The 13,720-nt window shown below is 43.6% G+C and overlaps 1 protein-coding gene across 1 annotated transcript in view; it reads right to left on the bottom strand.

Annotated features, from left to right (window-relative positions):
• LOC147583134 (neuropeptide S receptor-like) overlaps nt 1-13,467 on the bottom strand; it is a 29,082-nt gene extending 15,615 nt beyond the window's left edge. Inside the window, exon 1 of the mRNA XM_086683580.1 lies at nt 13,110-13,467. Coding sequence (XP_086539706.1) covers nt 13,110-13,265 — 156 coding nt within the window. The 5' untranslated portion in view covers nt 13,266-13,467. The remainder of the gene's footprint in view (nt 1-13,109) is intronic.
• Between the last annotated feature and the right edge of the window lie 253 nt (nt 13,468-13,720).

A 13,720-nucleotide genomic window follows, 5' to 3' on the forward strand; every position in this document is an offset into this window, starting at 1 on the left:
AGTGGAGAGTAGGGTGAGTAGAGAATCTGGGAGAATAGAGAGTTGGAGAGTGGAGAGTGCAGGTGGGTGGAGAATCTGGGTGGTGGAGAGTCTGGGAGGCTGGTTTTCAAGGGGAAGGGCATCAGCCTTCGCCACTCACCCACTCTCAGTTTGCGGGCACCCTCATAGGAGATTAATGAGTAGAGCTCCTCCATGACTGCCTTCCTCTTTCTCTCCCCCCAAATCCATCTTCCACATGAGAATGGGCTCCTTCCCTTCTTCAGCATCCTGCGGTGAAGTAGTCGTTGCTCTGCTCCCACAGCAGAGCTACATGAGGGGAGAGCAGCTCTGGGAGGTGTTCTGGATTGCACAGTATGGAATTGGTTTCAGGGTCCAGAGCTAATGTCTCACACTCTTCTTGGTCGTTTTAAAGTGTCAGGAAAGGATATGATTCCTCACACTTTAGGAAGAATAGAAACTCCTCTTGCTGAGCTGTCATGAAAAACGACTTAATGTTTTGGGTAGTTTTTAAGATAATATTTAAAAAGTGCTTTCAGTATTTTTTCATAAAATTGCACAAGTGAATAACACTGTCATTATCCAAAATGTGGAGAATCAGTCTGAAAAATTTAAGCTTTTTTCTTTCAGAAAGGGGAGATACTTTTTCGTAGTTACTCAGATACATACGATCCAGTCTGAATCATGTTTATAAAACTCTATTCAATGCCTTCGTAATCTGGATAATAGCAGGATGAGAAAAACTGAGCATAGCCAGCCGCTGTACCAACCAAATGTAGAACAAAAGAAATGAAATGTCTATTTGATTCTCTGTGGCCCTTTTTCAAGGCCCTGTCTTCCAAACATGTAGTTTTGCACTTGGTTTTTGTATATATTGGGAAATTGTTCAGCTCAAAAAGAAAGAAAGTCCATTTAATGGTGACTTAAACAAATATTTTTTTCATATAATAAGAAATCTGAAGTTAGGTGGCGGCTGTCTTTGACTCATCGAACTTGCGTTGGCTTTTCTCTTGCGGTCACAAAGTGGCTGCCACAGTTCCATGCATTGTGTCAGAATTCAAGGCAGACAGAAGGGAAAAAACAAAATGCCAGCCGTATCTTTCTCCTTTTATCAGAAAAGGAGAAACTTTTTCTCAGAAATCTCACAGGCTTTTTAAATTAAGTTTCCCAAACTGAACTACTGTTAACTACAAGGGACACTAGGACAGTGAGTACTTGGCTGGGAACGTGAGAAGGGATTTGAGATTAGCTATGGGGTCAACCAAGCAGCACTGCCCATTCAACGTCTGTTCCCGAGCACACCTTTGCCTTCTCCAGTTTCATCCAAAGCCTTTCACAAATCTGTTGATGTTCTCCAAAATTAGGAAGCCTCATCATTATTTCTCACCAGCACTAGCTATTACAGACTTAAGATTCATGCTAAGCGGCTAATGGTTGATGTCTACTTGTAAAGTAGAATAAAGAAGACCCTAGAAAAGCATTCGCAGAGCTGTGCCTTGAGTTCTTTGTCGATATCTATACCTATCTTAAGTCCACAATAGAGTCCATTCACCCTTTAAGACTCTCCAAGGGTCTCATCAGGGCCAGCATGGTTGCTGACACTGGAGACGCAGGATCAAACAAAGTGAAGTTTTGGTCCTCACGGAGCATAGTTTCACACACGGATTGTGATATAATGTCATAGAAGTTGAAGAAGACTTGAGGAGATGATATGCGAGCAAAGACCCGTGTCAAGTGGGACCTTCATCTTTCTGTCCATTTTGATGCATATTTGCTGCTTTTGGAGACTCATCTATCTTGAACTCTGTACTAATCTTCTGAATTTACATCCTGTTTTGGGTCTTCCTGGGGCTTCAGCTATACTTCCCTTATGCTGTCACTTGGGGATTTATGATTATTAAATGAAACACATTGGGTTGAAAATTAAACTCATGATGTAAATCTCTAGATGATAAATTTTTTATTAAGGTATAATTTATACAGAAGAAAATTCACCCTAGGAGTGTACAGTTTGGTGAGTTTTGACAGAGGTAACCATCCTTACAATCAGGGTACGAAATAGTTCCAGCATTCAAAAAGATTCTCCTGTGCTCATTGTAGTCGGGCTTTTGCCCACTCCCCGCCCATGGCAACCACCGATTTGTTTTCTGTCCTTAGAGTTTCATTTTTTTTTTTTTAACAATAACATGTAAATTAAATCATGACAGTATGTAGAACTTTGAGTCTGATTTCCTTTCATTTAGCATAATGCACTTGAAATCCATTGTGTTGTTTTGTAGATCTGTACGTTTATTCCTTGTTATTGCTAAGTAATACTCCATTGAATGGGTGTATTATAGTTTGTTTATCCATTCTCCAGCTGCAGGATGTTTGGGTTGTTCTGCTTTCTGGCATCTTTAAATTTTTTTTTTTTTAACCTTTATTTATTTTTGAGACAGAGAGAGACAGAGCATGAACAGGGGAGGGGCAGAGAGAGAGGGAGACACAGAATCGGAAGCGGGCTCCAGGCTCCGAGCCATCAGCCCAGAGCCCGACGCGGGGCTCGAACTCACGGACCGTGAGATCGTGACCTGAGCCGAAGTCAGACGCTTAACCGACTGAGCCACCCAGGCGCCCCAACTTTCTGGCATCTTTAAATGAAGGCAGGGTAATTATTGACATACAGGCTCTTAGGTAGACATGTGTTTCACTTCCCTTGGGTTAATGCCCAGGAGTAGGATTTGGGGGTTAAACATATAATAAATGTATGTTTAACTTCATAAGAAAATGGCAAAAAGTTTTCCAAAATGTCCTTACCATCTTGCCATCAGCAATGTATGATGGTTCTAATGGCTTCCCATCCTTAACAGTGCTTGATACAGTCAGTATATTTTTATTTTCGCCCTTCTAATAAGTACGTGATGGTATTTCACTGCGGTTTTATTTTGTATTTCCCTAATGACTAAGGATGCTCAACATCTTTTCATGTACTTATTTACCATCTGTGTATTTTCTTTGGTGACATGTCTATTCAAAACTTCTGTCACTTTTTTAAACTGAGATTTTTTTTTTCTTCTTATCGAGCTCTAAGAATTTTTTTATATGTTCTAGATAAAAAGTACCTATTAGATATATATGTTATTTATAGATATTTTCTCCTAATATGTAATTAGTATTCCTTTTTAAAAATTTTTGTTTATTTGTTTTGAGAGAGAGCAAGAGAGCATGAGCGGGGCAGGGCGCAGAGAGAGAGGGAGAGACAGAATCCCAAGCAGGCTTTGCATTGTCAGGGCAGAGCCCGATGTGGAACTTGAACTCACGAACTGCGAGATCATTACGTGAGCTGAAATCAAGAGTCGGACCCTCAACCAACTGAGACGCCCAGGGACCCCAGTCATTTAATTCTCTTTATAGCGTCTTTCAAGTTATAGAAGTTCTTAATTTTAATAGAGTCATATTTATCAAATTTTTTCTTTTATGGTTTGTGTCTTCAGTGTTGTGTGTAAGAAACTTCTGCCTAATCCACAGTCACAAAGATTTTCTCCAGTCTTTTCTTCTAGGTGTTTTATTTTAGGTTGTAAACTTAGGTAAATGATCCATTTGGGGTTACATCTTAGAAGGTGTAAGCTTTGGGTACGGGTCCACTTTTTACACGTAGCGATCCACTTGTTCCTACGCTATTTTTGCTGTCTCCATTGAACTGCTTTTTCCCTTGGTCAAAAATTAACTGACCATGTATGTGTGGGCCTATTTCTTTTCCATTTCTGGATGTTTAGCATCCCCTTCATATCTCACTGGAACTTGACAATAAGTCTGTAAACCAGCTAGCATGAGTCCCCTTACTTTATACTTTTTCAGAATTATTATGGCTATTCAATTTCCTTTGCCTTTTCATATACATTTTGGGATCAACTTACCAATTTTAACCCCCATATCATCTTCCTTCTCTGCCTCAGCCTGCATTCTCCGATTCCCTGAACTCTGCCTGTGACCCGACATGATGGCCTCTTGCTTCTTTGCCCCCACTATCAGATAAGACAGTCCTTGCTTGAGCACTGACACCTCTCGTTAGGGCATCATAACTGATTCTCGGTCCCCAAGGTCCCCTCCCTACAATCTGTCCAGCACTCTGCAGCCTGATTAACCTCTCTCTGATTAGTTTTCACTGTTAACAGTTCTGCTAATAAAACTTTAAAGATCTTCTTGTCTATACAAAATATATATATATATATATATATATATATATATATATATATATTGTTTAGTCTAATGGCCCTCTTGGGTCTTTTTTACCTAACTCTTTCATCTAAACCTGAAGCTTCCCTTCTACTTGTCTTCTACAAGATCTATTTGATTTTCTATGCAGAAATGCTTCTTTTCAATCTGTTTATACAACTCCCTGCCTGCCCTCCCTATCTTTTCTTCCCTTTTTTTGACTGCAACCTCTTCCTTTATAATTATTGACTAAATGTCTGGTATCTTTCCAGAGGCAAGATACCTGTTTCTTTCATCTCTGTACCCACCCCCACCCCCCCACCCCCCGCCCAGTGCCTAAGGTAATACTCCATCAAACCAATCCAATTCTCAATTTGGTAGGGCAAAGGGATACATGATATATGGGGAGGGAAAGAATATAGTTGAAAAGATTGTATTCTACATTATTATATGTACGCTTTTGACTTATTGTCAGATATAGTATTTTATTTTAAAATTTAAATTAAATTGAGAAATATTTATGTTTATAGGGATTAAGATCTTAAAAGACTGAAGTCATTTTAGTAATATTTGTTGAATTAAAGCATTAGTTTACCAGCCCTTCACGACAGTGATATGTCCTTTTTTGGTTCCCTGGTATCTACTATAAGGTCCTCTCCTAAGAAAGCAGCTGTAGTCTCACCGTTCACAGGGCAGACAGTTTCTGCTGGCAGTGACTAGAGGCAGCAGACAGCAATCCTGTGTGACTGCTTGACTGAGATTCTAGTAGACAGAGCTGAGTCCATTCACCCCACTGCAGCAGGTCCTATTGTCCACAGATGGTAGCCTTTGCCTCTGTACTTTGTGGAAGACCTGTATGGCTGGACTTCTATAATCAGGTGTCAGAACACATTAATGGAGAGCAAGGATGTGAGTGTTAACATCCGCCTTTCCCAATACCTGCCTGATGTCTTGGGGCTCAGAGATGGATGGTTTGCAGACCTGAGGTGTGGAATCTGAGCTAGCAGCATGAAAAGAAGTACAGTTAGACCTCACATATTGTCTGCTTCGGGTCTAAAGATTTGCCTACACCCACTTCCCTGTCAGATGGTCTTGTGCTGCTCTCAGGAACTCCCCCAAATTGCAGTACCTTTAAAATTCAAATGCAATGGCGTATGGGATAAAGATTAAGACTCTATCCACTCTTATATGCTCACACTAATTTACTGAGACATTACAAATAAACTTGTGACACAAACCATTCTTTTTTTTAAAAGTTTATTAATCTTGAGAGAGAGAGAGTGAGAGAGCAAGTGCATGCAAAGGAGGGGCAGAGAGAGAGAGAGAGAGAGAGAATCCCAAGCAGGCTCCACTCTGGAGCCAACACAGGGCTCAGTCCCACAAACCGTGAGATCATGACCCGAACTGAAATCAAGAAGGAGACACTTAACCAGTTGAGTCACCCAGGCGCCCCGTGGCACCAACTGTTTTTTGATGTGCTCTTTCATTCACCAAAGTATTTCTTGACCATTTTTCTAATATGTATCAGACACTATGCTGGGGAAGTAGGATCTAGAGTTGTCCTTCCATGACTGACATCTAGTGGTGTGTGTGTGTGTGTTTGTGTACGTGTGTGTGTTCATGTGCATATCTTACATCATATGATGTATGAGTTATGAACATATTCAGGTCAGGTCAAAGAATCTGGGTTTCGTCCTATAGAAGGTGAAGATCAAACCAAACTTTAAGCAGTATACTATGCTCCCCACACTGGGGGTGTTCAATAAAGCTACATTTCCCATGCCCGTCACCTAATTAATTCTTGCCAACGGAATTGAGTCAAAGTCATGTGCCATTTCAGGGCAGAGCAGATGAGGAAAGGTTTGTGTTCTTCCTTGGAAACCATTTTGTTCTAGAAGGCAGAGTTACAAATTGTCCTGCTTGCAACTGGGATGTGAGAGATAAAGCAACTTCTGATGTGCTAAACCACAGATATTCAGGATTTAGTTTTTACTATTATAGAACCTAACCTATCCTGACTAAAATCAGCAGCAGAATCTTGTTTCTTTTTTCTTCTTTCTTTTTTTCTTTCTAATTTCTTAGAAAGCTCACACCTTTACCTTTTCTCAGATTTCGTGCCTACCTTTGGTTAAAAAACAAGAATGCTATTTTAAACTCTCCTAGAGCTGATGGTAAGTCAAAAAAAAACTCATGTGAAATTATGTTGTGGACTATAAAGTGCTGACAGGTGTAAAAGATCCATCATTTTTAGGCAGCCACCAATATTGCCAAAGTTAGGATAAAAAGAAAGAAAGAAAGAAAGAAAGAAAGAAAGAAAGAAAGAAGGAAAAGACAAGAACCCTGAGGATTACTCCTTAATGATTTCATCCTGACTTTGGGTGGTTTTGGCCCAGAAGATCTTTTTGCCACAGTAGAAGCCTGTCCTTTCTTCTGCTGGATGGGGCATAATTTCCCATCTCTGAAAATAGCCCTTCTTGTACTGGGCCACTAAGCTTGCCTAGATAAAAAGTAGACATTATATCAAGATGATAAAGTAAGAAATGGAATCTTCTTTAAATATCTGACTCTCCATTTTTCATGGTCTAATTGAGAGAAAAGAAACAGCTCAATTCACCACCACTGTTTGAGGACTTAATGCATATTAAAACTGTCCTAAAGGGCTTCAACTGCAGTGATATCTTTTAAAATATTCAAAAGCTTCTTCCATGGAGATAATGGTGGCCCCTCATCTCTCAGAAAGTAGCTTTGGAAAAGAGTGAAACAACTAGTTCCGGGGTATAGAATAGCTAATATTTATTGAACCCTTTAGGCCACTCACTCTTCTGAAAGGCTTCACAAGCATTCCGTCACTTAACTTGTGACAGCAGCCCTCTGGAGGATATTTAACTGTTCGTGTCATCTATCTGACATGGAAACCATGGCACAGGTAGAAGCGAGCTGCTCAAAGTCACACAGCTAGATAGTGCTGGCACTTGTACCTGACCCCAGCGGTCTGGCTTTAAAGGCTACGCCTCAATAAAACGATGGGGAAGATTCAAGAGCCTGAGTTTACCTGGGGATGACTAAGCTACTTCTGAAATCAGGTCAACTGAGATGTAGAGAAAAGCTAGATTCAAGGATAGAGGAATGAAGTTACATTTCTTGACCACTTGAGTACATGGCTCCAAACACTCTTACCCACTATATCAACAGGATGACAGGGTAACATTTTGAAGCATAAATGGATGTGCCCCCTCCTACCCCTTTGCTGGATCCTTCCCCAGCCCAGGCTGCCAGAGAGCTGTACCCCATCTGGCCTCAGGGTATTATCTTTACCAATGTAGGCAGAGAGAAACAAGTCAAAGTCAGGCTTTCAAAAAAAATGCCTCATGGAGGTTATCTCAAATACCTTGAAAAGAAATAGCTTTTCCCCTTGCAAGAGAATGTGTCTTTTGAGCGTTCAGAGCTGAGAGCTTGCAATAATGAATTCAGAGGAACACAGTGCAGTCAGCCTCCCCTCCATAAAGAAAGGCTGACGGAGAAGGCCGGTAAGAGAGGACAACAGTGGTATAGAATGTGAGGAAGGGTAGACACTGATGAGAGGGTATTACATTGCCGCCTCCAAAGACCGGCACAAAACAAGGAAGAGATAACACCCTCTGAGTTTGGGAGCACAGGATTAAAAGGGCGCTGAAGTCCACTTACTGTATAGGAACCAGGGAATGGCAGTCTCTGGGGGCCTTCCCAGCTATCATGAGGTAGGAGTGGTACAGATATGATCGTCGCGTGGGTAGAGGCGGCCACAGACGACATCACTGTGTTTCCCACCGCCCGGAGCTGGGAGGGGAGGACACAAAAACTGAGCCAGGATTGACAGAGGGAAAGAGGGAGCTATGAACACCCGTGTGCCTAAAGGAAGTGTGACAGAGGTACCCTGCCTCAGAACGCGGTGTAGCCCCGAGGGCCCGATGGGGATCCAGACGAGGGTCTGGACCAAGGATGCCACTTCTGAAGGCCAGAAACGACTTTTCCTCTCCGCTGAGGCCGACTTGCCCGGATCCCTCCTCAGGGCGGACCCCCACCCTTACCCCCATCACACACATGTGAACACATCACAGAGACAGCATCCCGAGAGCCGAGACACCTTCTCTGAGTCAGAAAATGGGAAAGCCCTTCGGGGGCGGAGAAACCGCAATTCTGAGTTTGCTTGGCACTGACGAAGATCACGTCTCCTGCCATCGGATGCGTAAGCAGTGCGAAGGGAAATTTAGTTGAGCAGGTGTTCCTTTCTCACAAGCTAGAGTCCAGAGCTTGGGAATTGCAGGGCGTCCCCGTCCCCGAGGAGCCCGCCAGCAGCAGCTGTGTCTTTCTCAAGGACCCAGAGTAAAATCGGACGAGGCGGAGCTTACCCAGTAGGGGGTGGGGAGTGTAGCGCTGGGTGTGCACAGCAGAAACGGGCAGGAAATAGCAGACCTTTAACAGTTACTTAAGTGAGCAAAACTAGTAGTCGTTCCCTCACCAACAGCCACATGTTCAGCTGCACGAAAGTACTGAAAATGAACGCACCGAGTGAAACCATACAGGAGGGCAAACACAAACGCATGAGGTGAAGGCCAGGCCTTTGTTGTCATCTGCAGGAGACCACACTGGAAGGTCAGGGACGGAGGGCTCCTGGATTCCAGGAAGGGCATCAGTGACAACTGTCCTGGCATCCAAGACGGAAGGAGACAAACAAGTCCCCAACAGGTGGGACAGGACAAGAGGAGGGTTCAGGCTAGTGGGCAAAAAGGAGCTGAAATGACAGTCACTGTCATTTGAGGTGAAAATGCTGGTACTTAGTAGGTAGGTCAAGTTCTTTTTTTTTTAATCTTTTTTTTTTAACGTTTATTTATTTTTGAGACAGAGAATGAACGGGGGAGGGTCAGAGAGAGGGAGACACAGAATCTGAAACAGGCTCCAGGGTCCGAGCTGTCAGCACAGAGCCCGACGCGGGGCTCGAACTCACAGACCGCAAGATCATGACCTGGGCCAAAGTCGGCCGCTCAACCGACTGAGCCACCCAGGCGCCCCAGGTAGGTCAAGTTCTTAGAAATGAGTTGTCAACCGAAATACAGTGAAAAGAAGCAAGTCTTCCTAAACTTTTTCAATTGAGCTCTTGCTAAAACCTCGTGTGAGATAAGGACATGAGTTGAACCAGAATTTGCTATTGTTATATTCAAAGAGGAAAGGTGTAGCAAGAATATTAACAATAAGACAGTAGACAAGAGGTTGCACTAACAAAGGGGGGGAAAAAACGTGTCCAATCACCCTCAAGCACTTAGCTGCAACCATTTACATATAAACAATAGTTAGACTAATGGCATATCATTTGTTAACTACTCACTGAAGGAGATTCAATAAAAGATCGTCATTAGGTAACATTTAGCAATCTTGGTTGATGTTTTTTCCCTCACCTGAGAGTAATAAAAATGAGTTCATCTGCATTATTTCATAATTTTGCCAATTTACTCATTCAGACCGGTTTCTCTCCCAGTTACTTTGAGTTAATTTTCTCATCATTAAGAGATACTGGAAGCATTGCTAGCACCTTCAAGGGCAAAATGAAGAGTTTCATCTTTGTCTTCTACTTGGACAGGTTTATATGCACCTCCTCCACTCACTTTCTGATTAGCCAGGTCCCATCCTCCTAGGGAATTTCTGGTAGAGTTTAATGCTGTCACTGGGAGCTGAAGAGGTGAAGCGGATGGGACCCTGAAATTGGAAACTATGAAAGAAACTGGGGCTTGAGCTGGGAACCTTGAACCCAGGACCACATAGGATTGGTAACATGAAGCCAATGATAGAGGAAGGGGGTGGCGAACTCACCTCTAACCTTCTTGCCTATATCCAAGGACATGGTTACACAGCAGAGTAGGCTAGAGCAGTGGGGAGTGGCGGTAAGACTTTGGGGGTGGAAATGGGAAGAAGGGAAAAGGTCTAAGCCTGTGGAAGGAAAAGCTAACCATATTTACACAGGGATGTCTTTTCTCCTGCCAAGAGAGCTTTGGAGTTCAGAGGCGAACCTGAAGGCTAAGCAGGAAACTAAGTCAGAAGCCCAGGTGTGTGGACTAAACAAGAGTGTGGAGACTAGTAAGGCTGCAACGCGGTAAGTACGGTTTCTCGGGCTTAAGTCAGTACTAGGTTCTAGTCTATGGCACCACAACGAATTCCATACCCCATCCACTGGCATCCATAACTTACCTTGGTCATGTTGGCTTAGAAATGAGACAAGGATGATTCGAATGTTCCTGCAGAGAAGGACTTTGGCCAGTACAGAGCGTAGAGACGAGGCAAGGCAGAGGCTGCCATGTGCAGTCATGGTTGATAAGATACCCACTCCCCCAACTCTGTTACAGAGCGAGCAAGCTTTCTATTAGCCAATCTGACAAAATGTGGGCAGTTGACAGAAACAGAATACCACACTTCATTTGTGTAGTAAACATTTATTGAGTACGTCTAGCATGGTGCTGATTTCTGGGGAATGGGAAACAGAAATCAAGCATTCCTTTCCCTCAAGGAGCTTAATGACTATTAGATATCTCCTAGGCACGTACTGAAGTAGCAGCTGAAGACAGATTAAGTGGCAAGAAGACAGTTACACTCCTTGGCACGACTGGAACTCAGAGGAGAGATGGGTCAAGGGGGGCTTCGAGGAGGAAGCAATTCAAGAGGAGACTTAAGAGTGGGTAGAATTTATATAAACACAGATGAAGGTGGAAGGCAAGTCCAGGTGGAAAAGAGACACCATAGTGTGTGAGAATTAAAGGAGATACTTCACAGAAGTCCTTTAGAAAGATTCCTGGCACCAAGAAAGCCCACAGCAAATGAAATGCAAGGCGATTCCTGTTATTGTTGGTTCTACTACTTTTACTGCTGATACCATTTGTTTTATTTTTATATTATTTACTGCTTTCGGTAGAGAACGGGGATTAAAAGTACACGTTTGAGAGACAGTAAAGAGGAGCGGTTCTGGCTTTCTTCTTGAGAAGTAGGTGACATCAAAGGACCAATGAATAAGGGTTTGCATCACCATTGTTCCTGTATCGCCAATGTAACAGAACTGCCCTGTTCAGAGAGGACCCTGGGGAAAGGTTACCCTGAAACATTTAAGCTAGGTTCCCACAAACACCAGCACCTGCCTTGTAACTACAAATCACTGTGTTTTAGTCAATGATTGCATGGGTCAAAAGTGAAACGTTCTAAGCTCCCAGACAAACAATTCTTCTCTTTTATCCTCTTTTCCTTGTACACTGGTCCAGGTGTTTGAGGGCAAACATGAAAAGGAAGGAGATTTAAAAGAAAAAAGTGATATGATTCTCCTTAGTGCCCAGAGATGGTGTTGCCAGGACAGAGTATAAACACTAGTAGAGAACCAGCAGGAGGTGAGGGGTGGGGTGGTTTGTCTGAATATTCAAAATATCCCCTTAGGAGCTATATTCAAAAAATGGCCAATGAGATTTCAGTGGAGACTGAGTATTGCCTTATTGCTGATTATTATCCCTTTTGCAATGGCCATTCTCTCTTCATTCTGTTTACTGTCATGTTTTATAAATATCAGAGAGGCTTTAGAAGCAGTGTCACTGAGAAGGAGCTGTGTCTGTCTCCTGGGTGCACAGGGCCTGCTTCCCCAAGACAGAATCTCTGGGTCTGCAAGCTGATTTCTTAAAGGGGATTATTCAGTCAAAGGTAAATGACAACAAACTCCAATTTCAGTTTCTATTTTCTGTCTTGGAGCTGGGCAGCTGGGCAGGGTGTGTGCATGCATTAGGAGGTGGTTCTGAGGGGCTGGACCGGTGGAGCCAGCCTAAGTGACTTGTTCAGGCTCTGCTTTGTTATTTTGTCTCTTGGTTTTTGAGGAGCAGGAGGCTGCCTTCCGAGATTGCTCCCTGTTGAAAGTTTTATTTTGAGTGTTTGCAAAGAAGCAAAGCTCCGGTAGAGAAGTGGATGTTACAGTAATTCTATTTTGTGGGGTAAAAACTAAATCATTTCAAGAACACCCAGATGACTAAAAAAAAAACTGCTAGAATTTTTTTTTTTTTAAGTATTTTCCTTTTTGGTATAAAAAACCAGTTGGAGACCTGGGAATTACTGCCACCACTTAATGCACCTTCCGGCAGCGTGTGAAATACCCTGACATGCCTGCCTTCTGATGCCAGAAGCAGAGAACTGTCGTTTTCCATGCCTGATTTCTGACCGATCTTGTTGCAAAAGAGGGAACAGGATTAGGTTAATGAGGATCATTTCCTCAGTATGGCCCTTGGATGCTTTGAAGGTGAAATTCACCAAAGTCGGATTCCTCCTTTGTTCCAGGAGGCAACTTGTTGCAAAGGATGGCGCCACAAACTACAATCAAAGAGTCTATTTCTCACTGATGTTCAAAGGATACGATCAATAAGAGTATGGACCTTCCCTCCTTACTGCTTAGGTCTTCGGTTGCACCAGGCACTGTCCTGGGGGATGTGGGGTTTCCACACCTCTGATGTTCCTAGCAGACAACTCACGCAATAACCCCTACAAGAAACAGGCAATATTTCAAGCACTACTATAGAATTAATTAAAAGTGCTTTTATCTAAGGGGAGGGGAGTAAAATCATCCGCTTTTCAGACTCTTAGGCATGAAGTTAACATAAATGTTACTCAAGATTCACATGTTTTCAGCAACAGCAGCAGCAGAACAAAAGACTAGTATTCAGAAAAAAACTACACTATAGGTCCTTGGACAATATGAAAAACTCTTTGCCTTAGCTCATTGGTTTTTTTTTTTTTTTTCCTTTTACTCTTTTCGGTAGGGAAAACAAACTATACCCATTCACGGTATTGGCAATGATAGTTTAATTGAGTCTCTTAAATTCTACTTGTCTCATTTAAAATCCGTTCAGACTGGAAAGCAGGAAACTTACCTTAAAGGAGTAGTGGAAGGAGCCCCACTCCTCCCCTTCCACCACTTCAGTGAAAGTCACCGTTTCGGTGCAGAGGGCTGGGGAAGCATCCGGGGTCTGCGTGGTCCCGCTGGAGCCCTTGGAGTCGGGGCTGCCCTCCGTGAGGTTGGCTGGCATGGTTCGGGTGGAGTTGAGCCTGGCTGTCCTGGCTCCTGCAGCCCAGGAAGAGTCCAGCTCCCCTCTGAGAGCTGGCCAGCAGCTGCAGTTCTGCACCTGCTCTGGCTCCTAAGGCTTCTGGCTGGAGCTCGGCTGAGCAGAGGCACGGAGCCCTCCCAGAGCCCACCTCCCTGAAGAGCTCTGCCTGACGCCAGGGAGGATCCTTGTGCTGCTCTCTCCTCAGCAGTTATGATCCAGTAGCCGACACAGCCTCTTCACCCCCAAGTCCCGCCCGCCCATGGCCGGGCCTCGACCTGGGGCAGGTCTGAGACACCCCCACCCCCCACCCCGAGCGATCCACGTGGCTCCTGAGATAGTCCTCCCTGCCGGGCTATGCTTTCCTTAACTTCCAGAATGGACTCCCACTTCTGCTCCAGCTTCAACAGTACGGGAACTTGGACTCAACAGCAGACTGA

This window comes from Puma concolor, chromosome A2, assembly GCF_028749965.1.
Source record: "Puma concolor isolate L17-30 chromosome A2, mPumCon1.1.hap2, whole genome shotgun sequence".
In the NCBI taxonomy this organism is placed as follows: domain Eukaryota; kingdom Metazoa; phylum Chordata; class Mammalia; order Carnivora; family Felidae; genus Puma; species Puma concolor.